We start from the raw sequence: 27,716 nt of genomic DNA on the forward strand, positions 1-27,716 counted from the left end.
TTGCCATCTGCAGGTTGGCAGCAGCCAGGATGCCAGCTGTTAGGGAAGATACGTGTGTGCTGGTAGAGCTAGTGACTCCCACCATATGTGACTGGTCAACGGGTGCGGTCAACGTGTTGAAATCCAGTCTGTGTGACCGTAGCCTCTTTTCAGGTGAGCACAGGGGTCAAAGAGTCACCTCAGAGTGAGAAGAAGACGGAGGTCCCTCGATAGCCATCAGGGATGGATCGTCGGAGGGCGCTGGACTGATGCCAGCCGATTTATCCGATGGCCTTTGTTCCTGTTCTGTTTTCCTAGTGCAGCTGAAATTGATAGCGCATCCATTCCGCAGGTGCTGTAGTTACGGATGGCAGAGCTCTTCCCTCTCATTGATCGTGCCGCAGTTCCGTGGTAGTCCTCGCCGAGCTTCCAGCCGGCGAGCAGCGTGAGCCGGAGTTGCTCGGCCTCCGTTCGCTTCAGCTGTTCCCGTCCCGGCCTTGGTCTGGTGCTCCCGCCATCCTTGGGGTTAGTTGTAGTGGGCTCTCCTGCTCGTCCGCTGATTGCAGTAGCTGCATTGGCGATTAATAATTTCTCACTTGATTGTGTTTTGATTGTTTCAGAGGAAACTGTGTATTGAATGACCGTGAGCACTCCAATAAGTCTGTTCACTCGTAAACAGCGACATAGCTTGGCTCCTACGTACCTCCAATTGTAAAAGCAAGTAAATACAATTCAATGTGTTATAATAACCTGTTTTGGGGACATTTAAGAGGTAATTGATCTTGGCAATCAATATTCACGTGGGACTGGAAAGTAGAGAGGATAAATAATGATGGAAATAAACAAATACTTACTTTTCAGTCGATTATTTATTGATGACAGTTGGGACTGCTCCTGAACATGTCTCTGAAGGCTGAAGGGCAGAGACAAGGGCAGGGTCCACCCTAACTAATGCTGTTCAGAGAAGGCCTGGGGAAGGCTCAGTGCCTATGTCCTTTGACCAGTATGCTGTGTAATCTCAATCTATCTATCTAACTGTCTATCTGTCTGTCTATATATAGGTGTATGTGCATATATATAACAGCAATGCTTAAATTAGTAACTAATTGGAGTAACTTTTATTATACCATACTAATCATCACTTCTGTGACAACTTTGTGGGAGAGCTACATTATTACTTAATGACTTTTCTCATTCTTTTTATTATGTTAAAATTACTGCTTGTGACCTTATCATGTAGGGGTTGCATAGTGTTGTTTTTGAAGCTCAGTGACAGTTATCTAAGCCATGATAAGAGGTTATGTGAGGAGGCCCTCCAAAATATATTCTTATAAAATGTTATATTATGCATATTTTTAAAATGATCTCTACCACCCTACCCCCACCACTAGCCCAGATCCATGTAAAAGCTGTCGGTTCCTCTGAAGCTTGCTTCATTAACCTGCCAGGTGGTGGGGGTGTGATTGAACTGCTTCCAGGTATGGTCTTTGAAGACCAAGAAGAGACAGGAATAGATGAGAGAGAAGTTCAGAGAAACACGGCATTCAATTAAGCAGCGGTGTCAGGCCACTGACACAGTGGAGCGCTGGATAACAAACATGCAGGAACGCGATGCAAAAACAGAACAGTACAAATAATAAGCACTAGACGACAGAATGACACATTCCTCTGCACTTTAAGGTGTGTTATTAGTGAGGAAGGATGTCTTTTTAAAGTCATTAATTTATTTCTCAGTCATTTCTTCTTAACCGTTAATGGGGGATTGCGGAGGATTTTATAGTGAGCATGCAGAAACAGAAGCCGGCTGCTTCTGTAGCCTGGGCCAAGGGCTGGGTGGGTAACTGAGGTCAGGCTTGTTTCTGTCCTCCCTCTGCCTTCTTCATACTTTTCCTATTATAGTTTCATCATGATGTCGTTGTTTATGCAGTGTGCCCCGACTGTTGACTGTGTGGCTGTTGTTGTGAGGAAGTGGTTTAATCCTGGGAAACTTTGCCATTCTTCACACTCAAGTGTTCTGCCATACTCAACCAAATAAGCATAGGCAATGGCAGAACCAGGGTGGCAGATGTGTGTGTGTGTGTGTGTGTGTGCGTGCATTTGTTGATATGTGTGCGTGTGTACGTGTGAGGTGTGTGTTTGTGTGTATATGTACATGTGCGTTTGTGTGTGTGAGTGTGTGTGTGTTTGTTTGTGTGTGTAAATGTGTGTGTGTGTTTGTGTGTGTATGTGTGAGTGTGTGTGTTCGTTGGTGTGTATATGTACGTGTCCGTTTGTGCGTGTGTTTGTGTTGGTGTGTATATGTACATGTCCATTTGTGTGTGTGTGTGTGTGTGTGTGAGTGAGTGTGTGTTTGTGTTGGTGTGTATATGTACATGTCCATTTGTGTGTGTGTGTGTGTGTGTGTGAGTGTGTGTTTGTTTGTGTGTGTATATGTGCGTGTGAGTTTGTGTGTATATGTGTGTGTGCGTGTTTGTGTGTAGATGTGTGTTTAGCAGAGTTATGTGTGTTCTGTGTTTATCTGGCTGTGCTGACGTTTGTGTGGACTCTACTCACGCAACTCTGCTCAAGGTTGGACCATTCCTGCCATTCCCCCACCTCCCTCTCTCTCTCGCTCTCGCTCTTTCTCCTTCCACCCCCTCCTTCCCTGTCAGGAACCCCAGCTCCTTTCGTGACAGAAACCCAGAGAAGAAAGGCAACCCGTCCTTCCCCTCACATTTTTGTTCCATTTTCTTTTTTTTCCTTATCCCCCTCTTTTTCTTTGCTCAACTCTGCTGCTTTTCACTACTGTTTTTTTTTTTTTTTTGTCTTCTCAATCCAGCCACCAGCCACATCTGGCTCCCATCATACCCAATCAGTCCTGACAAAGCCCTCTCAACAGATTTCAGAAGCACTGAACTCCAAACAGGGCCGGAGCGCATTTTCAACACTGTGCCCGCCAAGGTTCCTTGCGCTAACCGTTAACCGTTTCCATGGTGTTTCAGGGCAGGCGGGTGGACAGGGCTGGGGGGGAGCGGGGAGGGGAGGGTTTGAGCGCCCCCTGCAGAAGGGGGCAGCGTAAAGCCCAGCTGTCCAATAAAAGGTAACTCCATTTGGACAGGCTGCATGCCTGTAGGGCTCTGCCCTGCTGAGCCTCCTCATGTTAATCACTGATCATCACTTCGCTTATTCTTTCATTTATTCCTGTGTTGGAGCAGCCTGCTGTTTCACTCCCGTGACCCTGGGCCAGCCCAGACAAGATAAAGACAACACAGGAGGGCCCTCTGATAATAAGCCCTGCCAGGCGTCCTGCTTATTCTCTTAATTTATGGATCACTTCTTGTTATCCCAGTAAACTAGAAGTTTCCCCCATAATTCGCAGACCTCCTCTCTACCAACAACCTTCCTCATTGGTCACCTCATGACCCTGCCAGTGAAACCCCTAATCACAGTAGTGCTGAAGAGAAACGTGCTTCCCCACCTAACCTGCATTTAAATTCTGGAATGCCTGTGTGATCTTGTCAGTATACAGTCTGTATGTGGTTGAATGTGTGGATGTGGATGTGGATGTGGATGTGGGTGTGGATGTGACTGTGGGTGTGGATGTGTGCATATGTGTGTGTATGTGTGTGTGTGTGTGTGTGTGTGTGCATCTAATACTTTACCATTTTCATTCTCCATCTTCTGTCTGTGCTGTGCATCTAAGTAGTTTTTGGCAATTATAGTTTAGAAATTACAATGAGAGAGGTGAGGCAGGAGTCACTGAAGACCAGAATAGGTCTATTTGTGCATATGGAAAGGAAACTAAACAAAAGGGATGTGTTTTCAGCTGTTCTCATAATTTCCATTCATTTTTCATGTTCGCTTATAAAGATACCCCACATTTCATGGGCTATGCTAGCCAAAATACAGTTATTTTCATTCTTAGCCTTGAAAAAAATGTATAAAGCTTAAACAACTGCAGCTCTTGCTTGGTCTTGTGTAGATAAGTGCACTATTTCTGTTCGTGACTAAAAGATCTTTAATCTTTGGCCTTAACCAATGAAGCTGGGTTTACGTAATTCCCTTCCTGCATGCACAGACTCACGCACAGACACAGGCACGCACACGCACACGCACACGCACACACGCATGCTGACACACACAAAGTATAAAGGGTCAAGACGAGAGTAAAGAGGGAATTCCTTCCTCTGCTCATGTGTGGAACATCTGTTGCAAAAGAGGTAAATGAGGAGAGAAGGAGGGAGAGACAACAAAACAAGGGAGAGAGAGCAAGAGAGAGAGAGAAAAAGAGAGAAAGAGAGAGAGAAGCCTGTGTGTGCAAATGTGTCAGTGTGTTGTTAGATGCTTTCAAAGAGGGAGGGAGAGAAAGAGTGTGAGTAGAAAAGAAAAGGAGAGGAAATTCTAGTATTGGTAATATTTTCCATAAATCCATGATGTGTTCCATAAATCCCAGCAGACTGGGTAGCTTTTGTACCAAGAAAGTTTGACATTGTGAAGTTCCACCTGTACATGATGAACAGCTTGACGGAGCGATCAGATGACTGCCCCTGCATCACAGCAGATGGGGTGCACTCTTCTCTTTTCATGGTTTAAGAATTCCTCCAGAAAATAAAAACTCTGCTATAATGCTGTGATCTTCTATTGCAGTACCCTTTCTGTGCTCTGCATTTCTCTACACATTTTTCTCAGCTGTTTTCCTCACCAGTAAAGAAGTGTTTTCTTTGAGATAAGCTATGATCATGATACTGAGAGAAAAGAAATGAAAGAGAATGAGAAGATGAAAATAATCACAATTGTGTGTGTGTGTGTGTGCGTGCGTGCGTGTGTGTGTGTATGTGTGCATGCGTGCGTGCGTGCGTGATACAAAAGTATGTGTATGATATCCTATTAAATGCATTTTAAGATTATTATCTGATATGGTACTGGGCACATAATTACACATTAATGAGGTACACTTAATGTGTTTGCAGTCTAGAATTGTGTTCAGTCAGTTATTCTGAGCGTGAAGATTATAATATAACAGGAAAGGATGCAAATATTAAAAAGCAAAAAGAAAATGTTCTGTGTTTACTTAGTTTGCCTATTTCAGGTGAACTGTAATAAGTTCTGTTGATTACTTCCATGCTTTTATGGGGAAATTATCCCAGTCCCCCAATGATAGCTGCTGATGTGACTGATACAGATGTAGTTGTGGTTCAAAAGCTGTTAGCAACAATCTGCACAAGCAGGCAGTAGGGCTAGTGCAGTCACCAGGAGGCCTCTCACAAAGGTAGGCCTCATGACTTGCTGGGCTGGATTTTCCTCATATATGGGTGTATATATGCACTGCTCAAAGGCAAGGAGATGGAAACAGAGATCTAGGAAGCCAGCAGAGTAGGCATTAGCATCAAAGAGCAAACATGACTCAAGTGCCCTTAAGATTCTGGAGTGCTCCACTTCAGCTCGGTCTGTTTTTCCCCATGACCCCCCACTCCTGACTTATAGTTTCCAAGAATTTCAGCACGTGCCCAGTGCTTGTAAAAAGGCTCTTGAAACTGTTGGAATTGGAGGGAATGAGCCATTCTGACTGTTACCTGGAATCAGAGATGCAGCCATCCAGTTCTTCTGCCCGGCCTTATTTCAACTCCAGCACATTATTGCATAATATAAAGAGTATTATACTGAATAATGTGAAAGCTTATGGCAGCCTTTGTTGGCTGTGGCTGTGGGGTTTCTTGTGCTGACTCTCTGTCTCCATTTCTCCGCGGCAGGATGCTGGAGTACTCGCTGAACCTGCAGAACGTCAGCTTCTCTGCCGTCCGAACTGTCAGGGTGCTGCGTCCTCTCCGAGCCATCAACCGAGTTCCCAGTGAGTATCACAAACAGCAGTCACGTCATTTTTATTTTCTGTGCAGTCAAAGTTGGCGTCGTTAACATCATCATCATTTTTGTAATCATCGTCATCATCATCATGGACATAATTTCTGTAACTTTCAGTTGTAGCCATCCAGACCATTGTCACACCATCATTTTTAACATCACTATCACCATAACTATTGTCCTCTCCATCTTCACTATCTGCGTCATCATTATCACCATCATCATCATTCTCATTTTGTGATACAGGCACCATCATTATCCCCTCCATATGTATGATATTTTAAACATGTTTATCGTAATTAAAGTCCTCATAGTCATCAGCATCAGCATCACTTCATAAGCCTTTCACATGTACGTTTAGGCATTCTGCAGACTCTTGTCCAGTGTGTCATGAGCGCATGCATGAAGGTTTAGGCAAGGAGCAGAGCTGATGCCAAGTCATCAGTGTGAAAACCAATAGTAGTATTTCATACATAATGTTACAGTATAAAGTTATGCATAAGAGGGAGATTGAGAATATAGCTCTTTATATTTCAGGGGTATAGTGTTTAATGTAGCGTAGGTAGGGCTCATAAACCCATGTTGAATTCCTAGAGTTCAGCTATAGATTTCTGAATGATTATCATTTGAGTCATCATTCAAACTGTCATTATTATAACTATTGTGTATTCATTGTTTACCCTACAGCACATACCTGGGAAAAAACTATGGTCACAGTAGCATTATAGCTGAATTGAAATACAAATAAACGAGTGATGAAAAGTACAATCTAGCGCTGAATCAGCAGTTTTCTGTCCCTTGTCCCATGGGGAGCAGTCTGGCTTGTTACTGACACTGAAGGTTATTAATTGTGCACCTGAGACCCATTGATTCTAATGGCCCTCTAACACAAATGTTCCAGAAAACTATATATAGTCCTTGCCTTGAAATTTCCCTGGCCATTTTGTTGAAAAATGCCATCTTTTTATACCCATCTTACCCATTCAGCTCCAGAGCTGTAGATTTATGGATTTTTTCCCTTTCCCTATCCTTTACAGCTACTGTCTTCAAACGCACAGTGCACAGGCAATGAAATAAAACAACAATGGGAGTTACACAAGCATTTCGGAAAAAGGGGGGGATGTTTCATAACCTGCCTCTTTATTCCCTCGAATGGCTTAATGGATTGTAAAGTTAGCCCGATAGTAAATGCCCATTTTCCCTCGCCCCATTTCCTTTTGGGAGTGTTCTTAGTCTGGCATTGCCTTCCACTCTTTATCATGCTAACTCTATATAGAGGGTGCAGCAATTTGGTCTGCTGTCCCTCTGAATTCTGTATTCATGCAGGAGAAAGGTGATGATTTCAGTGTTTTCATTAATTTAACACTGCAGTGTAGAGGGTATATAGTAATGTAGTCAGCTGTGCCACAGATTTCTGCATTTGTGCCGGAAAGAGGTGGCGACGATTTGAGTGTTTTCATTCATTTAAAGTTGCGGTGTTCCAGCTAAAACCCAGAATACCGCAATAGCCCACATTCGTTATTTGCAAGCCTACTGGGCCAATGGACACTTTTGCCATTGCTATAACGCAATGCTATTATTTTCATCAAACAGCAAGACCCCAGATTACTGTGTTCTGAATCACGTTTTTTTTTATTTCCCTACGTACACTTTCTCTCTGGGCCCCTCTTCATCAGCCATTCATCAATGCAGATTGTGTTTGCGATAAACGACGCTCGTGTTTCCGCTCGCTGCCCCGCGGCGCGCGGGGTGCGGGCCGAGAAGTGGCCCGGTAATCACTCTCGGAGTGGACTCAGGGGCGGGGCCATCTGGGCCCGCTCCCTCACGTCTACGCAAGCACTATCTGTAATTAACATTTGTGTCAATTCAACACATGGGGCTCGGGGATAGGGGATAGACAGACTCGTTTCTCATTTAGGAGCCACTCAGTCTAATTAGAGCCCTAATGGAGGAAGTAAATTGGAGATTATTTCATCTTCACTTCCCCCTACTGTTTAATGTCACTTTTTTTTTTAGGGGAGAGGGAGCTGTTGATTTTTGTTGTGTACAATTTATCATTTTTCATCCTTTTCCTCCTAATCAAGACATGTGGTGAGGCGTTCAGGGGCGAAATCACAGCATCACTCATTTACTTGCTCAGCTGAGCACAGCAGTGGCACCTTGGCAATTTTGCCGGGGCCCTCTGAACCCTTGGCTAACGAGGGCTTCCAGAATCCCCAGTCATCTGAGCTTTGCGTCCTCGCCTCTGTCACCCTCTCTGGCCTGTAAATAAACATGCCATTTAACACCAGAACCAGCTAATCCAAGCCTCACCGGCGTAGTACTGGAATCTACCTCCATGAGATTTATTCTTAATTCTTATTAACTTCTTTCCTGAATGAAGTGGCAAAATGAGGTGAGTTGAACAAGGTGCCAATGTCTTTGGTTCTTGGGTATATGCCATGCTCTGTGGCTAATTCTCTTGTTCTGCTGCACGGAAGTCCATATATTACGGATTTTACTTTCTCTGAGGGCTGTTGTAGGGTATCACACTGCCAACCTTGCAGTCTTAATGAGGTGCAGAGTCCCTCCCCCCCCCCCAGCACAGGCTCCCTGATTGATGGGGAACCACGGCAGCACTGTCAGGAAAATTAAAGATACTCTCACCCGTATGAGGAGAAACAAACTTTCTGCCAGCTCGTAAGTTTCACCACTCACTTGTGAATTATTTGCATGTCCTTTGGTTGCTTAAGGTGGCCATAAAAAGGTTGTTGCTCAGCCTACACCTGCTGAAACTGGGTAGATGCAGCTCTGCTCGATGGAGACGTGATGTGGAGCAGGCACCCTGCCTTCCCCAGAGCTCGGCCGCGAGGACTTATCAAAATTAAGGACGCCCTGAGGTTAATTGTATGCTTTCCCCTCAGCCGCATGTTATAGACCCAGTTATTGTTTCAAGTGACAAATTAGCTGATGGTCAGGCGAAGCTCAGGGTGATGGAGTGGTCATGGTTCCCGGAGAACATGGGCAGTAATTGAAACCGCAGATGGGAATGTTAAAATTAAAGAGGGGGAGATACAGGAGGCAGTCCTGGTGGAGAAAATGACCGGCCTGACAAATGTGCCTGAGACGTGGGAGGTGATTAGGTGCGAGGATTATGGAGATGAGACCTGGCCACTGACTGAGAGGAAGAGAGAGGGAGAGGAGGGGGGCAGATAGCACTGGGAAGAGGACAAAAAAAGAAAAAAGGAAAGATTGAAATCCCTCCTGAAAAAAAATCATTAAAAAACAGCAATTTGGGAAAAAATGAAGGAGAGGTTGATGGATAGAAAGATGCATGCGTATATGTGTATAAATCAATAAGTGATCATTGTAGGGCATATACATATGAAAGTCATTATGCATTTCATCAGACCCGCTTAAATGCTTTGCTTTTAAATAGACTGGAGTCATTGTTTGCCCATGGCCTTTATAAACATTATTGAATTGACATTAGCGAGATGGAGCATTTTGTCATGTTTGATATGGTTTGTGGGCTGCTGATTAGACATATATCCACACCCTTGCATTTCAGGCGTTGTCTAGTTAAAGGTGTATGAAATAGATTATCTTCTGTGAATTTCATTTTGTAATGTAATTATTGTTCTGTCCTAAACCTCTGTGATGTAGATGAAGGTTGAGTATCGTATAATTAGCCTGTGATGAGTAAACTCTGGGAACAATGAACCAAAAGTGATAAACAAAACACTTCACACCAAGTTGTTAAACCCTTTTGTTGTAACGTAAAACCTTTCCCGGAAGAACTTGTCTAATTTCCTTTGGAAATTCTTCATCAGAATAATTAACTATGAAAATAAATAGTTGGCTTCAAGAACTAACAAATGCAAGCTGGTATCAGGAAAAAGGTTTTGCATCCAGCATTCGGCTTGCTTTCCAGAAGTCCCATTTCTCCATCCCTGGAATTTTTCCATTATGGGCAGAAATCTCAACTCCCTTTACCGGTCTTATTTTTCAAACGAGCCTCTTTCCGTTAATGTCCTAAAACAGTTGAATCCTTTTTAAAGACCCGGCTGCACCATCATACGCACTTGCTTACATCAAACTAGAGTGCTATTAAGTAGAAACAGGTTACAGTGCATTAAGCAGGTAATTTAAATAGCTGAGCTAAGCTCTCCTGGCTAAGTAAACCCCGCTGTATGTAGCCAGCAAAAGGGAAGGCCTTCTAGAGGTGGGGGCTTTCTCCAGACCAGGACTGGGCCACCGACTGCTCAGGTAGAGACCCAGGTGTGCTGCGAAGTCTCTTCTGAAAAAGTCCATTAAAGCCTGTCTCTCAGACAGTGCTGATGCTGGCAGTGTTCGGCTCAGCAGAAAGAAGCAGATTTGATCTGCCTGTAAGCAGATGGTTCCATATCCAAAGCAATTACCGTACAGCCATGCTTGTGAAATGGCTGCCATCAGTGTGTTTGAAGTGGGCACAAAAGCGCTGGAAGGCTTTTGTTAGAGATGCATTGGCAATGACAAAGCATGCTATCAGTATTTTCCTGGTCAGTCAAAGAAGCAGCAATGCTCTGCTCCCACTTCTGTTCAACTGTGTTGTCTTTAATGATGATTATCTCAGGATTTTTATTTAATTTGATTTCATCTGAGTGAGTGTGTTGTTCTGGTTTTTCCCTTGTGCTATGATTTGAATTAAAGAGACAAGTTCCCTTTATGGTGAGAATTAGAAGTTGTGCATTAATGTCAACATTTTGCTTTTGCAATGACATAAGCAAAAGTATCCCGTAATGTTCCTTGGCCCTTATTGAGGCACTCTCAGGGGTTAATGGTGAATTAAAGCATTTTTACATGTTTTTTACGCCCAGGCTTGTCTTAGGGAACAAGCTGTACTGTTCACACCGTCTGTGACACTGATCGTGTTCCTCTAGATTTTCAGCACAAATGTGTTTTAGACATGAAGAGCATATCATTTTGCTTTTTTAAAAACATCCACTTATCTTGCACAAGGAAACTAATGGTCTCATCAAAAATTGTGCACTGTGCACAAAAGCTAGTGTAATAAATTGCATACACAGTATCTGTACAGTACACTAATTACTCAGTTTAATGAACCACTTGTTTATGGCAATTAATTTCAGAACACAATTGGAACTACAACAAATTTAACAATGAGCACGGAGCCATACACGGCAAATTAAAAGCAGAATTTTAACCAGGAATTTAGTATCAATCTCCATTTCGATATCATAATAAAGGTGCGGCACAGTGGCCTTCCATATGGATTACCTATAACATGGTGAGGTCATGGATCCCCTGTCTCATAATGGATAATGGACCCACTTCATAGAGAGAAGTTAGATTCCTTTGTGCCACATATTAAACAGCATTTCAAGAAGATCAAGCAAAGCAGGAAAATAGATTCCAAGGAGAAAAGGGAAAGCCTAAAGCATAAATATGGCTACTAGTTGTATAACTAATGTATGGTAAACATATGAGGAATTATCATCTTTCCCTCTCATTCATCCTGATATATGGAACAATTTTAAAAGCATTAGAATTTATTTGATTGAATTAAATTATGTCTTTGAGGAAGAACTAGCTTACTGATGAGACAATAACATATTGAGAAGTTGAAAAATAAGTGTAATTTGTATGGTCATTCTTGTTGTATTTTCCTGGGACCTCTGGATTGAACCAATGCTAGTCTGGTTAATTTCTTGACAAAAGTCTCTTAACATCAAACTGCTACTACAGTGCATCCACATTGATTGCCTTGTTGTCTTCAAATAGTACTTACCTTTAATGTATGCATACAATACACACAGTTGTCAGGGTATGCCATTTTGTATATACTGAATGTCTATGATTTTTTAATATATTTTTTTATTTTATCTCAACCTCACAAGAAACATTCTGAACTTCTTAGACCTAGAATTGCTACATACAGCCATTCCAACTTTCCAGTCTCCAATTCTGTGGCTATAGCTTGGCCCATATCTCTCAGTAAATTATTCGGACAATTCTTTTCTTCTGTTTTCAGAAAATCACAAAAAGCCACATTTATTTGACCTGAACATGATTTCTGCGTGTACTTGGCCACAATTTTGATGTCAGTGCCCAAGAAGCCCTATTTCTGTGTTGTGAATGCACAACAAAAGCTGCAAATCTGTTCCAATTTTCTGTAAATAGGTGTCTAGCTAACCCCAATGTCAAATGCATTCTCATTAGACCTTCTGTATTAAATGGTTTTCACACTGAGCACCTGAAAGCTTTCATTTCTAAGTCTATTAAACAAAAGGTGCAAAATAATTCCTGTTAAAATTATGTAATCCTTTCTCATGTAACAAAACAAATACTGATATAAAAAAAAAATCTAATCCAGCCCTTAGGCAACAATAGTGTCAAAGTTTAATCAAATCTGAACATGTGGGGAAAAATGAAATGCGACTTTGGAAAAGGACAGCATGTCATAACAGCTGATATTAATGCAATGTTTTTTTCTCATGAATTATGTTGCACTTATCGATGTGAAAACGTGATGTTACAGTGTAGCTTGGGCATTAGGTTTTATGTATTATAAAAATAATATCATTTTACAATGAACGCATTTAAAACAATTAAAACAAGAACATGCAAAACCTAAATCCAGTGGTGGTTGTTATAAATATGTTTTTTGTTGCTTGTTGAATTTAGATTGTGATGTAGTCTGTGTTGTTAATGACTATAGACATGCATCGTATCCAGTGAAATTCAGTTTTTTCCCTGCTGGTAGTGGCTTGCTCTGATCAGTGTTCCCTCAATATGTGTAATTTACTGCTCACAGCAGTTGTCACAGGCAAGCACATAGCTGTCAGCATTACTTTTGGAATTACTGCACCAATTACCTAAAAAAGTCTGACACATAATTAAGTTTTTATTTACACTTGAGTCACCTGCCCTTCAACTGCCCCCAGACTGACATTAGGTGGAATGTGAAGAAGGTTTTATTTTGTATGTTTTATTCTTGATTTTCACAAATCAGTTTGAGATATTTTCTGTAATAGTCTGGCAAATCTCTGTGGGGAAAACAATGTGTCATCATGTGTATGTCCATACACACCTGTAGGTGTGTGTGTGTGTGTGTGTGTGTGTGTGTGTGCTTGTGTGTGCACATGTGCGTGCGCATGAGCATGTGTGCACATGTGCTTGTGTGTTTTACATGCGTGCACCTGTACGTGTGAGTGTGTGCGCGTGCATGCTTGTGTGTTTTACGTGCACGTGTGTGTGTGTGCGTACATGTGAGCGTGTGTGTGTGTGTATGTGTGTATCAGTGTATCTAAAGCACCATGTCTTCCTCAGGTATGCGGATCTTGGTTACTCTGCTGCTGGACACCCTCCCCATGCTGGGAAATGTGCTGCTGCTGTGTTTCTTCGTCTTCTTCATCTTCGGCATCGTGGGAGTGCAGCTGTGGGCGGGGCTGCTCCGAAACCGCTGCTTCTTGCCTGAGAACTTCACCCTGTGAGTCCCAGGGGGTGCGACTTGAGATGGTTAGATGGGCTCCCAAAGCTAATGGCTAGCCTAGTGCTTAAGCTGTGTGGCCAGAGTGAACAGTGGCCTACCATAATAATCGCCCAAAAACATCTCACACAATTAGTCCAGTAGGGGTCAGAAATAATTAAAGTGTCATATTACAGCAATACGTTAAATAAAGACACACATAATATATAAAATGTTGAATATAATGTATAATTTGTATTATAGGAGCAAGGATGGAGGAACCTGAGTAAACCAGTATTTATTATTGCATCAGCAACCTGTTTTTTGCCATTCAATTTTTAGAAAAATGGCAACATTTTCATCACTTCATTTGGTTTTCAGTTTGGATATACTTATGGAAAGACTACAGGTTATCAATAGATGTTCAGATGAATATGCAACAAATGTGTTTGCATCATGAATCAACATAGAAGATGGAATCAGAATCACAGTAGTGTGTATTCTGCAATGTGTTGTAATAATCTGAATGCAGCATGCAAAATATACCGTTAGAACAACATAGGAAGGCATAAATCCATGGAAAGTTCATGTTTGTCCAATGGGTGACTGAAGCGACATGATTCTCAGTGCAGTTAATTCAGTGAGTCACTCTCACCGTGAAGTGAATTTGTGCTGACAGACGCCCCAATTATCTTCAAACAGAGATGTGCGCCATTAGAGCTGGGCCATGCGAGGTTGGCTTTCTGCTGCCGTTTGTTAGCGTTTATCTCTCCGCTGTCGAGTTGGTGTGAAGCTGAATGGTGGCACAAAGCTCACGAATGATCCTGAAACACAGGAAAACAAAATATGGTTGCATTGCATCACTGCTTATGAAAATGTAATTAATATGCAAAACAGCCATTTTCTTTTTATTACTGAGAACTACTGTAGCACAAGCTGGGAAATCTGTAACTTTTTTCACTTCCTATTGAGTGTATCCTTATGTTGCTACAGTTTTCTTGTGACATTGTTTCATGTTTAAATTTCTATTACTGTGTAATAACTCTGTTGTGTTGTTATTGTGGTTACATCGCTCCTCATGCTACATGCCATGTGCTGACCTGCCTGCATTCCCAATCTGCAGTCCCATGTCCTTAGGGCTGCACGACTACTATCACACAGAGAACGACGACGAGAACCCCTTCATCTGCTCGCAGCCGCGTGAGAACGGCATGCGGCACTGCAACGCCCTGCCCAAGCTGCACGAGGACGGGCTGCAGTGCCAGCTGGACTACAGCGCCTACAACAGCACCGACAACACCACCTGCGTCAACTGGAACAACTACTACACCAACTGCTCTGCCGGGAACCACAACCCCTTCAAGGACGCCATCAACTTTGACAACATCGGCTACGCCTGGATCGCCATCTTCCAGGTGGGCAATCTCCCCATCCCCCTGACTCCCCCCCCCAACTTCCACCCCTCCTGGCCCCCATCCCATTGGATTTGGCTGACTCTCATTCGGACAGTGCGTCTCTACATACCACATTGCATTTGTATGGGAGTAATTCTGTTTTGAGGCTGAATTGTTTTGTATAATTATTTTGGCAGCTCACTTCACCATGTTTGTGATGCTGTTCTTCACACCACGCCATGCTACGCTCAAACACAGCCTCAGCTGTTAGCCGAGGACACCAGTCTGTTACTGTCCACATTACACAGCAGTTTATCATTTCCCTCTGCTCCTCTATTTGTATAATTCTCGACTGTTAAGAATGTATAGTACCTTGTCTCCTTGCAGGACTTAGATACTGACAGGTGGGTAATTCCTCCATTGATGCTCAATTTTTTTAAAAAAACAACCCATCTCAGAGTATCGCTGAAATCTTTTAGGATCAATTGTTCCAAAGCCAGTCAGTGATACAGGATGGGGAATAACAGCTTCAATGGTTATTAGCATTCATTTATTTAAGTATCCTTGCTACCTATAATTAATTTTAATTTGGCACTATCTCTTTTCCCCTAATGTGAATTCAGACATCAATTAAGGCAGGACTTTTCTTCTTTTGGTCACTGTGCTATTCCGTGGTTTTGGTAAATCTAAATATAAATCTGTTATAAACAGAGGAGCCGCCATGCACTGAATACTGGGAAGGATTTGAGGACTTAATCTCTCAGTTGCGAGCTGCCAATATTGTGATCCTTGTGCTCAGTGCTTAATTCGCTGCCTCTGAAATCAATTAGCCGTCTGACAGCTTCTCATCTGGGTTTCACACTCAATAACATCTTGTAAATTGCAGGAGGAGTGTTTCTGTTTCTCTTTGATTGTTGCATGAGTGACAGGTGCACAGCGTCGCCGAGGCAGCCGAGCCCCAGCCTGGTGCATCGAGGCTGGTTCAGTGCACGGTCCCTGTGTTTCCTGCAATACAGCGAGCTGTGGACAGCACTTCTGTTTTGTGACAAGAAAACAAGGAGTTGAAAAAAATTCCATAGTTTTTTGTACCTGAAAAAGTTTATGCTTATGCTCATGCTGTCTCTCTCTATCTCTCTCTCTCTCTCTGTTTCTGTCTCTCTCTCTCTTTCTGCCTCTCTTTGAAGGTGATCACTCTGGAGGGATGGGTGGACATTATGTACTTTGTGATGGACGCCCACTCCTTCTACAATTTCATCTACTTCATCCTCCTGATCATAGTAAGTAATGCGAGTGTGGTCGGGAGCAGTAGCATTAAGCGGAGTCCAGACAGCACTGGGATTCTTATCAGGGGAGGCACACCTGCTGTAGAATGCAGGGTTAAGCCGCGTGCCACGGTAAACAGCACTGTTCCAAATGCCTGCTGTAACGGATGCTCCGAGACCCGCGTGCGCTTCTTTACTCAAGTACAAAGGACTCATCTCCTCAAGCTCACATTCTAAAATGTTCATGCGTGCTGAACTTCCAGGGAGAACATGTGCCGGAGAGCGGTGAATCATGTTTGAGTTGGCTGAAACGGTTAGCTGTAATGTAATGGATATAGAACTGAGCACTCCATCACACGCACCTTCAGATAGGTATTATCCAAACCTGCCGAGTAGCTGGCCACTGCTCCCAGCAGCTGATGAGCTTCTTATGTTCCCAGCATGCTTTGAACTAGACAGTCTGAACCCTATACACAGTAATTGCCACTCACAACACTTGTTGATGGGAATTCTAAATGTCAGATTTTTGTTTAACCAGATAAGCCAGAAGTTGTAAAATCAAAATGTACTTCTATGCAGCAGTGTATACAAATTTTGACCAGGTCTCTCAAAAAGGAGACTTATGAAGAATTGCACCTCCAGAATGCACCTCCACAATCTTGTTGTGAAAACCTTCTTTATAAGAGCTTCCTTAGCCTGAGCTTTTATTTACACAACAGCCCTTGCATCACATAAAATATTTTGCCGGTTTGACTGCACCATTCATACAAATGCAAAATGGGTGCCTGATCTGTCAAGCAAACAAATCCTCAATCAATCAGTCAAATCCTAAGTAACATAATCCATCAATCGACCAAATCATCAATCACTCAATCAGCGACGTGTTGGGATTGTTCCTTCTGTCCCCAGGTAGGGTCCTTCTTCATGATAAACCTGTGCCTGGTGGTCATCGCCACACAGTTTTCGGAGACCAAGCAGAGGGAGAGCCAGCTGATGAAGGAGCAACGGGTGCGCTTCATGTCCAACGCCAGCACGCTGGCCAGCTTCTCCGAGCCGGGCAGCTGCTACGACGAGCTGCTCAAGTACCTGGTGTACGTGGTGCGCAAAGCCAGCCGGCAGCTGGGCCAGCTGACCCGGGCGGCGGCCGTCCGGGCCGGGCTGCGGGTGCGACCGACGCCGGTGCCCGAGGAGGCCTCGCGCAAGCGGAGGCGGCGGAAGCAGAAGCAGGGCTCCGTCCACCACCTGGTGCACCACCACCACCATCACCACCACCACTATCACCTGGGCAACGGCAGTGTCCACCTGGACCGCCCGGCACCCCAGCTGGGAGACGTGGAGACGGGTTCGCTGCACAACGGCAACGGCGCTGGTCGCCTCATGCTTCCGGCGCCTGCATCCGCCACCCTGAGCCCCCCCGTGCCCTCCCTCCCCCCTCCCGCGCCCAGCAGCGCAGAGTCCGTGCGCAGTGTTTACCACGCCGACTGCCACCTCGAGCCACTCAGATTTACCCCGTCCCCAACCTTCGCCCCTGCCCCACACCGGCAGGGCCTCAAGAGGAACTCTATGCCCTGCACCATGCCCACAGCACCCAAAAACTACCCCACATTGCACCCCTCCTCCTCCCTGGAGCAGCCCATTCAGAGGGCCCTAGCAGACCCTGCGGGCAGCAGCTGTGGTGCCAGCATCCTCACCAACCTCAACATACCGCCACCAGCCCTCGGCATGTCCCAGTGCCTGGTGGAAACGCACAGCCCAACAGGTACTGTGCTTGCGCCATACCACCAAAGCAGGTTTCACTGCTCTTACCTCTATTTTTGTTACTCTCATCAGTCTCTGTTCACTGAAGTCATATTTGAAGTTAATAATGACAAAATTACTATGTTTGCTTATGTACAAGGATTTCCATGGCCTGATGCTCAGTGTCAGCCAACTACCTAACAATTTGTCTACATGCATGAACAAATCATGTGATATACATTCTCTGCACATCAGTGTGAGCCTGTGACCAGTCACGTAATTCATCCAATCCTCAGAGGTGCCTGGTGTTCAGCCTGTGGGAAGCTGACCCTGGTCAGATGTACACCCACGGCATTTTAATGGAACGTTATGTTAATGGAGCGCTTTGCCCAAAGCTTAGTCGCTCAGAAGCCAGAATAACAAATTTAATTGCTTTATACAACAGACACAATACACAAGGGATAGGAGAGAAAACAGGATACAGTTAAAGACAATAAAAACACAAGGGATTAAATAAATGAATGAAATGAATGAATCATTGCATATATATAGCACTTTTCCGAACGCTCAAAGCGCGTTACAGTGATGAGTGGGAACTCACCACACCCATCTCCAATGTGTAGCACCCATCTGGGTGGTGCACGGCAGTCATTTTTGCACCAGAAATCTCACCACACATTAACTAAAGTGGAGAGGGAGAGAAAATTTTTTTTAGCCTATTATATCAGGGGATGATTAGGTGGCAAGTTTGAGAGATCCAGGTTGGGAATTTAGCCAGGACACTGGGGACTGCCCTACTCTTTGTGACAAGTGTTACAGGGTCTTTAATGACCACGGTGAGTCAGGACCTCGGTGTAACGAGAGACGGCATCTCCAACAGCACGGTGTCCCCCTCACTTCACTGGCATTGGAGTTCATTCGACCAGAGTGAAAATTGCCCCCAGTTGGCCCACCAACACTACTTCTAGCAGGAACTTAGTTTTCCCAGGTGGTCTCCTACCCAAGTACTAGCCAAGCCCACACTTGCTTGTCAAATGAGTCAAATGTCATGCTGATTGGATGTTACTATAAATCATATAATAGTCTGATTGTTTGAATTGAAAATATTTCAGTTCACTGGTTTCCTGTAGTGGAGCCACAGCTGAAATAAGGCATTTCGAGGTCATAACTGTCTTAAGCCTATGAAGGTCTGTTTGTCGGTCTCCTCAGGACATTAATGAGCAGATAATTTGATTACCATGCAGTCATTCATCTGTCTTGCTGGTCTGTCTAGGCTCAGGCAAGGGCCTCTGCAAGCTGACCAGCACCAACTGTAGCAGCAGCAACATAGACGCCAGCATGACCTTTGACCCAGAGAACTGCCCCTACTGCGCCAAGTCCGCATGCAACGATTCAGAAGGCACCGAGGGGAACGAGACCCACGACTCGGACAGCGAGGGAGTTTACGAGTTCACGCAGGACGCGCACTACCGAGACAGCAGGGACCCCAACAAGGCGGGGTCCATCAGGACAAAACTGGGAGCTCGCACTCAGGTGGTGCTGCGCTTCTGGAGGCTGGTGTGCAACACTTTCCGCAAGATTGTGGACAGCAAGTACTTTGGCCGAGGCATTATGATTGCCATCCTCATCAACACGCTCAGCATGGGCATCGAGTACCACGAGCAGGTGAGTGTACATCAGCACCCCAGTGTTTCCCCTCTGGAGCATTCTGCTAGAGGTAGTATAAACACCAATGGCCTTACTGTAATTTAAGAGTAAAAAGTCATACCCTTCAAACAGACATGTCAGCTACTGACAAGTACAAGAACTACTGTGCATCAAACATATCAGAGGCCCTTTATTTTTTACCACATTATATAAATGGATAACCGTGTAGTTGTTTTCCTTCATTTGTTGTGGTAGAAGTTTGGCATATTGGACTGAACTTGGTACCTGTGTGCTACATTTGAACTGGCGCAAGGACATCCCATCCCAAATCATCTTTCCTGATCTTAGAGATGCCAGGGGGCACTACAGGGTTTACAGACAACAGGTTGGCATTAGATATCTCTGCCTGATGATTAAGCTGCCTAAAGGCTACGCTGCCCTCCAGATCAGTGCCCTGATGTTTCCTGGGGAATAGGAGACCTGGGGAAGTTATAACCGGCCTGCCTGCCTGCCCTTCTTAACATCGTCTTGGCCTCTTTTTGGTTTCTGTGGAAATTAGATAGCGGCAGATAGTCCATCCTTCTCCTGCCTAATGACCTGTGAACCGTCTCGGTGACAGAAGATAAAAGGTTTCTCTTTGTTACACAGGGAAGAGAAACGAGGGTTTGTGTATTATTCCTTTCAGCAAGGAATAACACTGCCAGAGGGCCAGGCCCAAGTCACCTGTAATGTATAGCTGTTATTTAAGATCCACCGTGGATCAATGTTTCAGCGTTCCCCTGTGTCTCTGAGCAAATTCTCATCAGTTTGTGATGATTCATTCATTCGCAGACGTGAATGGGTGAGCTTCTTTCAGCCCACCCACCAGCATCGTTGCTCTGCTGTTTTAGCATGCTACTCAGACTGAGACAGACTTTTCTTTACCACATGGGCCACATTACTACTGCTGAGAGCTTAGCTAGATTCCAGAGGAAAGTCCTTTGATGGTAATAATGCTGAAACCCATCATGTTGACTGTACACAGTAGAGCTGTTCTCCCTTGTAGCCTACCTTTGTGAAAATGAGGTTGATGCACTCCAGCAGTCAGATGAGCTTGTGTACCAATACTCTGCGCAGCAATTAGCAGTGGTCACGGCCCAATTTAAATCTTCTGTAAGCAGATGTATCTCTTTGTATGCGCTTCCATTGGCCGTCTGTAAACGCTGCCTTCGACAAAACGCAACGGCTATGATTCATGTGGAATTCCTGAATTCAGATCTTTTGCACAGCCGAACTCTTGTTGTTTATGGGAGGGTAATTTGGGACATGTGATGTGTTGGCATGTGAGTGTGAAGGCTGGATTGATGAGTAGGACTTGCCTGTGAACATCTGAAAGTCATTGTGCTTTATTTAAACAGCACGCTCACACGCCTCGCCCCCTCTTTCATATCCTTACGGAGCGTGTTCTCTGGCTAATGCTTACCGAAGACGCTGACCTGCTCACATTTGAAATAGATTATTCTTGATGCAATTTACATTGTTCTCATTCTTTATTTGATTGCCATTACTAAAGCTAATGTCAAGTTTTTTATCGGTCATGTCAAGAACTACCTAGGAATTTTTTTGAATATATCCAGGATCATTTTCATTAACCGTTTTAAATCTATTCAGTGAATTAAGATTCATTTTCATTCAGGGGATGCCTTAAACTAGGGCTACCAAGTTCAGGTCCTGTGGGCCACAGTGTCTGAAGGCAATGGCTCCAGCCATGAGTTACCCCATGCTATTTCACAAATGAGTGTACTTCTTGAATAAAGGAGGTAAAATGGTGAAATCAGGTGGTGTAGTGTATAGTTGGAGAAAATACCTGCAAATACTGCGGCCCACAGGACCTGGAGTTGAATAGTGCTGCCTTAAAGGTTTCTCAGGACCTCTTCTCTAAGCATAGCTTAGTATGGAAACTTATGGATGATGTTCTCCTCCAGATCATTTTGGGTAGCTCTCTGCACATTCCCAGGGGATATAGCCATTGCGAGCCCCCCAGTGCCTATTTTTCAAGCACATATCTGATGAACGGGAGATAGGAACAGAGGAGGAATTCAGATTTACAAGGTTACTCAGGTTCTTTGACCCAGTCCCTCAACAAATAAATCCGACGCCAACCTGCCTAATTGCATCTGTTCTCTTTAACTTTCCTGGAAGGTTTATAGGCTCTCTGTACCCCCATCACTGCTCTCTCTCTCTCTCTCTCGCTCGCTCTTGCTCTCTCTCTCTCTCTCTCTCTCTCTCTCTCTCTCTCTCTCTCTCTCTCTCTCTCGCTCGCTCTTGCTCTCTCTCTCTCTCTCTCTGGGTTCAGGGTGGTGGGTGCAGACCCTCTGGGCCTTTGCATAAAGGACACTTTTCATTGTTTTGTTGTTGCATAGACAGCCCGTTGACTCTTCATCTGTTCCTGTTCTATTTACATTTAACCAAGTCCAGTTATTACAGAACTGGAGCAGCTTTGGATTTTATGTGGTGTTAATGTGCAGCACTCTCTGTGTTAGAAAATATTTACAGAAACATGGGACAGATGTAGTAAAGAAGGAGAAAGAATAGAGAGAATGAGTGAAAACAAAGAAATGGATATGTGTGGTGCACATTCCAGAAAGAGGGCCTGCTCAGCTCCATGCCTCTTTAGCAGAGCCAGACTGTGTTTCTTGGAAAGGGACCTACTGAGCACTCTCTAACACGCTATAGCTCCTCAAATCTGACCATGCTCTAACTATTTAAAAGAATTTGCAGAATCAAGAGTGTGGTTTTGATTTGAGGAATCAAATACCACTCTCACACCACCACCACCCCACCCCCACCCCCCTCCAAAACTGACACACACGCATACACCAACACGCACGCATACACCCACACACACGCACACGAACATGCACGCATACACCCACACACATACACACACGCATACACCCACACACATACACGCACACACACGCTGTTCCCTCCCTCCCCTCCCTCCCCTCCCTCCCTCCCTCTCTCTTTCCCTGCTGGCTAAAAGTCACGTCAGCTTGCTGTGCCAGAGTGAATTGTAATTGTTTTGTCTGCTTTGTGCTCCCTTAAGGAATAAGGTCAGTGCTTTAAAACGTAGAGAGTGTGGAATCCGTGGCGCCTACGGCTTGTGAACCCAGCCCCTCCTGCTGGTGTAACCAATGCCTCGCTGGCCCCTCCTGCCAGTTTAACGAATGCCTGCTGGACCCTCGGGCAGCCTGGCCGTCCCTTGCTGGACAACGCATTGCACACAAACACTGAAGATTTCTGACTTAAGAGCGTGTCATCACACACATTATCTAATGGAATTATATGTTTTGGAGAAGACTTAAGGAGGATCCCGGGAGCCAGAGGAGCTCTTAGCTCGAGTTAAAACTCTGGAACACTGCTCCATGGCAGTTATATGCAGTCTATCAAAACACTCTACCTTCATTTTGTGCCTCTAAAACACAATATTAAATGTTAAATTTTATTCTTTTGGAAAAAAAACTATTTTCTAGATTATAAAATATAAAAGAGATATCAGAAGCTGTCAGAATTTGAGACTCGTTAAAGCATTTATAAAAAATTTTAAAAAACATTTGTGCAGGGGGTGGCTGATGGGGTTGTGTCATAATCTTTGGCAGGAATGTTCAGCAACTCAGCTACAAGTTTATTCAATTACACTAATTCAGTGTAATTGTGATGTTAATGGCCACCAAAAAAAAATAGAGTAGTCCTGCAGAGTAATTTACAAATTTGTGCCATGGCTCCTTTAAAACTCAGCTATGCTGGAGGCGGCTGTATCTTCGGGGTTGTTAGATCAAGTAGGGATGTTTTTCTTCTCTTGTGGGGGACAAACAGAGCGTCTAAATGGTCTTTATAAATCCAGCAGTTGTGTCTCAGAGGGAATTCTACAAGATAAACTACTCGCACACATGTATAATGGATGCAGTGTATAGGAGAGAATCGGGGCAGACTGCTGCCTGTGTACCCAGTATAAAGGAGTGGCGATGGAGTATTAATGGGTAATAGGGCAGAATGGATTTGTGTCCAGCAGGCCTTTACATAGCCTTCCACTCTTACAGTGCATGCTGCTGCACCACTAACAGCTACAGGGACAGAGAGGATTCTTACATACTGGCAAATGGAGTGCTTCGTTTCCAGATCAGGTCTGCCCCAGCCTGTTTGTAATTATGAGCAATTGGAAATTAGAAAGCACGTTTCATTTCATTATCAGTAGTGCAAAAAAATTATGTTGGCCTATGAAACGAGACACAACCTCCTGATTTTTTCTCTAAAATAAAAGAGAGAGGGATGATGAGTGTGAGATTTAACTATTGATCCACGTTGTCTCAGAACGGTATGATGCTTGTTCTGTGTGTACCTGTGTATATATGTGCATGTGTGCCTTCTGTGTATTTTATGAATGTAAAAGCAGAGGTGGAAAGTCCAGGGGTCAGAAAGTAGTCCTGCTATGAGTTTCTTCAGTCCATAAAATCAGCCCGATTATTTTACTAATTGGTTGTATCTCCTGGCTGAAGTATTGGGCTAATTAGCAAATACAGGTGATTGGAACAAAATACTGACGAGGACTTTTACTTTCTGAACCTGAATTTTCCACCTCTGGGTAAAAGAGGGAAGAATTACTGTAGAAAATCAGTTGAAGTAGCACAGTATTTGTTATTTATGTTGAAGTTCGACTGGGCATCTGGGTCCTGATTGGCTCAGTTAGTACAGGCACAGGCTGTCCCATATAGCCTAGGCGACTGAGATCTGTGCCAGGGCCATGCCACTGCCAGGACTGCATAGCAACAGGAAGAAACTAATTCTGACCACTCAGGGGCTTAGATCTGGTTGGCTATTAATTGTGGTCAGTGATGATTGGCGCTAGCTCTTCTGTTGTGCTGTGTGGCCTGTGATGTGGATTATAACAAATTACACAAGTGAGTGCATCAGAGAAGGGCACTCATTATGGCCACCATGCTTCTTGTGTGGGAGTGGGTGACTCAGCAGTGAGAGTACATGCTGATTTCAATCTGTTGTGAAAAATGAAGAAAAAAACAATTTCAGAATTAACAACTAAGACTTATTGTTGCCTAATAAGGGGTAATTTTTCATTAAGACAGTTGATATTCCCTCTCTACCTTTCACTGAAAGCGAATAACAACTTCAGAGTGGTGCAAGTTAATTGGAAAAAACGTGTAAATCCGATCTTGCAATAAAAATGTCACTGTAGGGTTCTGGAGAGACTGCCTCCTCCTTTTCACAGGTTTGTATTTCAGCATTTCATTTACCTGACTTGCTGAACATTTAGGATTTGTTGTACGGACAGGGATCACTCAAGCTTATGTTTTCCTCATTTCATAGTTTCATAAGTGATGATAATAATGGCAGTCTAACCCAAAAAGAACAATTTTTAATTAAATCTCTACCTAGCCTGAATTGAAAAGTTTGTCTGTTTTAGTAGACACGTGTGCTTGGATATGATCTTGAACACAGACACAGGATGCGCTAGTGGAGTCCTGAGGCCAGCGGAGGAGCACGCGAGAGCTCCTACACACACACACACACACACACACACACAATGAGTGGTGAGGTAAACCCTCGGGCCTGTCTGTGACACGCGCATGCCGTGGTTCCCCGTGTTTCCCCGGCAGCGCGTGAGGAAGAGCGCCTCTGGGCAGAGAGCTTCCTGTCTCAGACACGCTCCAGGGCCTCGCTCCCAGCCCCTCTCACGCTCTCACACAGCCCTGCCTTCCTGCTGCACTTCACCCCAAAAACCAGAGGAGGAGCTGTGGAGCCAGGGGTGTGGGAGTGGGGTGGGGTGGGGGGTGGGGGGTGGGGGGATGGTAAGGCTGCAAGGGGCAGATCCGCTGTCTGTATGTGCACTTTCCCTCTTGTTAAGAGCTTTACCTTTTATGGTCTCCTGATGGAATACTTGTCTGGTCGCCAACAATGTGACACATAATTCCTGGCCCTACACTATTTATACAGGGTTGATTTCTTCTTAGCCTTCTGCTTTTTTTTTTTACTATAAACGTTTTGCTCTTTTGGAGGAGCCCCCTGTCTCCGCCACACGCACACAAACACTTGCCTGTTCCTCCTTACCTGCCACCCCCCTCGCAGTGTGCAGTGCTGCTGGAGGTGGGGACGTGTTGTGTGGTTATTGTTGCTGTTGCTGTGGAAGGTCACGGTGTGGCTATGGAGAGGCTGCTTTATCAGTGGGTGTCTGCCTTCTGTCAGGATCCCCTGTTGGCAGCTGGGACCCAGGAATGCTCTTAGAGAAGAATCTGGAAGCCCTGTTGTGAGCAGAGCAGATTCATGCCCCCTGGCAGTTGTTCACCTTGGCTCAGGTGGCCACCTGTGGAGTTCTGTTGGGCATGAGGTCAGTGTCTGTCAGCGGGCAACCTGCTGGGGCACCGGTCAGGAGTTAGGGAATCCCCCGCCTTCCCTCTTTATGGAATATGACAAATTCATTAATAACACAGTGATGTGTGGTAAGAGCTACGTAGCATGATAGAATGATGTGTTAAGTGTTCTGTGATTCACTTAACACTGCACTGTACACAGGTGAGGATTTTCCAGCAGCCAGAACAATCACAATCAAAGGGAAAAAAAACTCCAGAAAATGTTTGCTGAGAGAACCTTTTTGACCTCAATCAAAAGGTATTCAAACATTACCGTGATTGTTGCATCTGTTCACCATCCTTTTCACTGGGCTTACGGCTTTGCCGTTTTTTAATGTTTGATTTTATTGTTTTGTCACGATTGACATTTTACCGGATGGCTGTGCTTTTCAGGTACTCACATGAAGGCCTCACAAGTCTCATTTGCAAATATCTGTCTGATTAATTAAATGGAGAAAATCTAAGTATAAAATGAATTGCCCTTTTTTTGTGCTACTTTCTACCCCTCTAACACTTTTTAAATCAGAAAATCCATTAACTTCTTTTACAGGCATTTAGCAGACGCTCTTATCCAGAGCGACTTACACAACTTTGGGGAAAAGGGTGCTTATGGTGTTATGTCCTTGGGTGGAGTGCCAATATATAGGTCACGCCCCTGTTTGCACTTGTGATGATGACTTGCTTGGTAAAACTATCTTTGGCCTTCTGGTGAAGCTTTGAAAAAATCACCTCTGGAGCATTAAACCGTATGTGGGACATTTTGTGCAGTCGTCACTGTGACCATGGAAATCTGGATGAGCGATTAGAGCCTGAGGTTCAGAGGTTGGAGAGCATTTATCCTCAAGGCCATGCGGTTCTGATCCTGTCAGTAGGAGAGCAGAGGTCTGCTACTGAGCTGGCTGTGGCAAAGTGACAGCGTACATCCAGTACTAACAGCGACCAACACAGACACGGAAGCAAAGCATCTTTGCAATGTAAGCCTCAAAAGGCAGCACAAATCCAAGTTCCTCCTCTGTGGGCCAGGGCAAACGGGGCTAAACTCATGCATGGGCAACCAAGGGTCTGCTTTTTTGTTACATTATTAGCAGAGACTCAGATAAAAATCATTTGCTAAGCTGGGATTAAAAACACATTTATTTTAACACGCTTTTGTCAGCGTTGTTAATGAGAAAACAAGCTCTCTCACACTTGGAGAGGGTCCACCACTGGCCTTTTGCCTGCTAAGAAAGCATTCTTGCAGAAGTGAAGAATAAATGGTTCCTGAGCACAAAACGAAGCATGATAATGGAGGCTCACCAACGTGGAAGCATTTTTGACAACGGCAAAACAAAGGTCTTGTAGGGCCACAGTTCTACAGTTATTGCTTCTGTTTCTCTGCATCATTACTCTAAACACTAGTTCAGTGCTTACAATTCAATTTGTCAAACAGTTCACATCCCTGTTGAGTAACAGCCACAGCCAGCCATCACACATGAACTGTGACCTGTTAGAAACTCAAGAGAGATTGTGTGTTTAATGTGTTATGGTTCAATAGTGTAATCTCTGCTTGATATTGATAAAGAGAATATAAAGTAATGCATTACCTATCCTTAAACATTCTAGAGTTAAGTCACTGTTTTTGCCTGAAGAAGCACTTCAGTCAGGCCCTTGCTTTGTAAGTGCCAGTCTGTTTTTTTTCTCTTTTCTCCCCTGTAGCAGTAATCAGTAATCAGAAGCCAACTGGTTAGATATAGCTCTTGAGACAAGGCTGTCAGAATGGTCTGGTGTTTTCCAAGCAGGCCCAGTGGGGTGATGCCCTGGGTCACAATACAGACCAGGAATAAATACGGAAATAACGCAGCGAGGGTTGACGGCATGTTTCCCTTGGAACATGAAAGAGGGGGGTGGAGATGGGGAGCAGCAAGGAGGGGGGCACGGGCAGCGATGGTGTCCTCCATTTGGGGGTTACCTGTGCATCCTATGTGCAAACCACCTCGGATCTGAAGGGACATAATTCAGTCATAAT

General features: G+C 44.3%; 1 protein-coding gene across 10 annotated transcripts in view; it reads left to right on the plus strand.

The window, feature by feature from the left end:
- cacna1g (calcium channel, voltage-dependent, T type, alpha 1G subunit) overlaps window positions 1-27,716 on the plus strand; it is a 108,737-nt gene that overhangs the window by 13,180 nt on the left and 67,841 nt on the right. For all 10 annotated transcript variants that reach the window (XM_064323243.1, XM_064323244.1, XM_064323246.1 and 7 more), the window contains exons 3-8: window positions 5,709-5,806; window positions 13,129-13,288; window positions 14,391-14,682; window positions 15,846-15,938; window positions 16,833-17,682; window positions 18,934-19,325. In XM_064323243.1, the coding sequence (XP_064179313.1) occupies window positions 5,709-5,806; window positions 13,129-13,288; window positions 14,391-14,682; window positions 15,846-15,938; window positions 16,833-17,682; window positions 18,934-19,325 (1,885 nt within the window). The remainder of the gene's footprint in view (window positions 1-5,708; window positions 5,807-13,128; window positions 13,289-14,390; window positions 14,683-15,845; window positions 15,939-16,832; window positions 17,683-18,933; window positions 19,326-27,716) is intronic.

The sequence above is a fragment of the Anguilla rostrata genome, chromosome 2 (assembly GCF_018555375.3).
Source record: "Anguilla rostrata isolate EN2019 chromosome 2, ASM1855537v3, whole genome shotgun sequence".
NCBI lineage: Eukaryota > Metazoa > Chordata > Actinopteri > Anguilliformes > Anguillidae > Anguilla > Anguilla rostrata.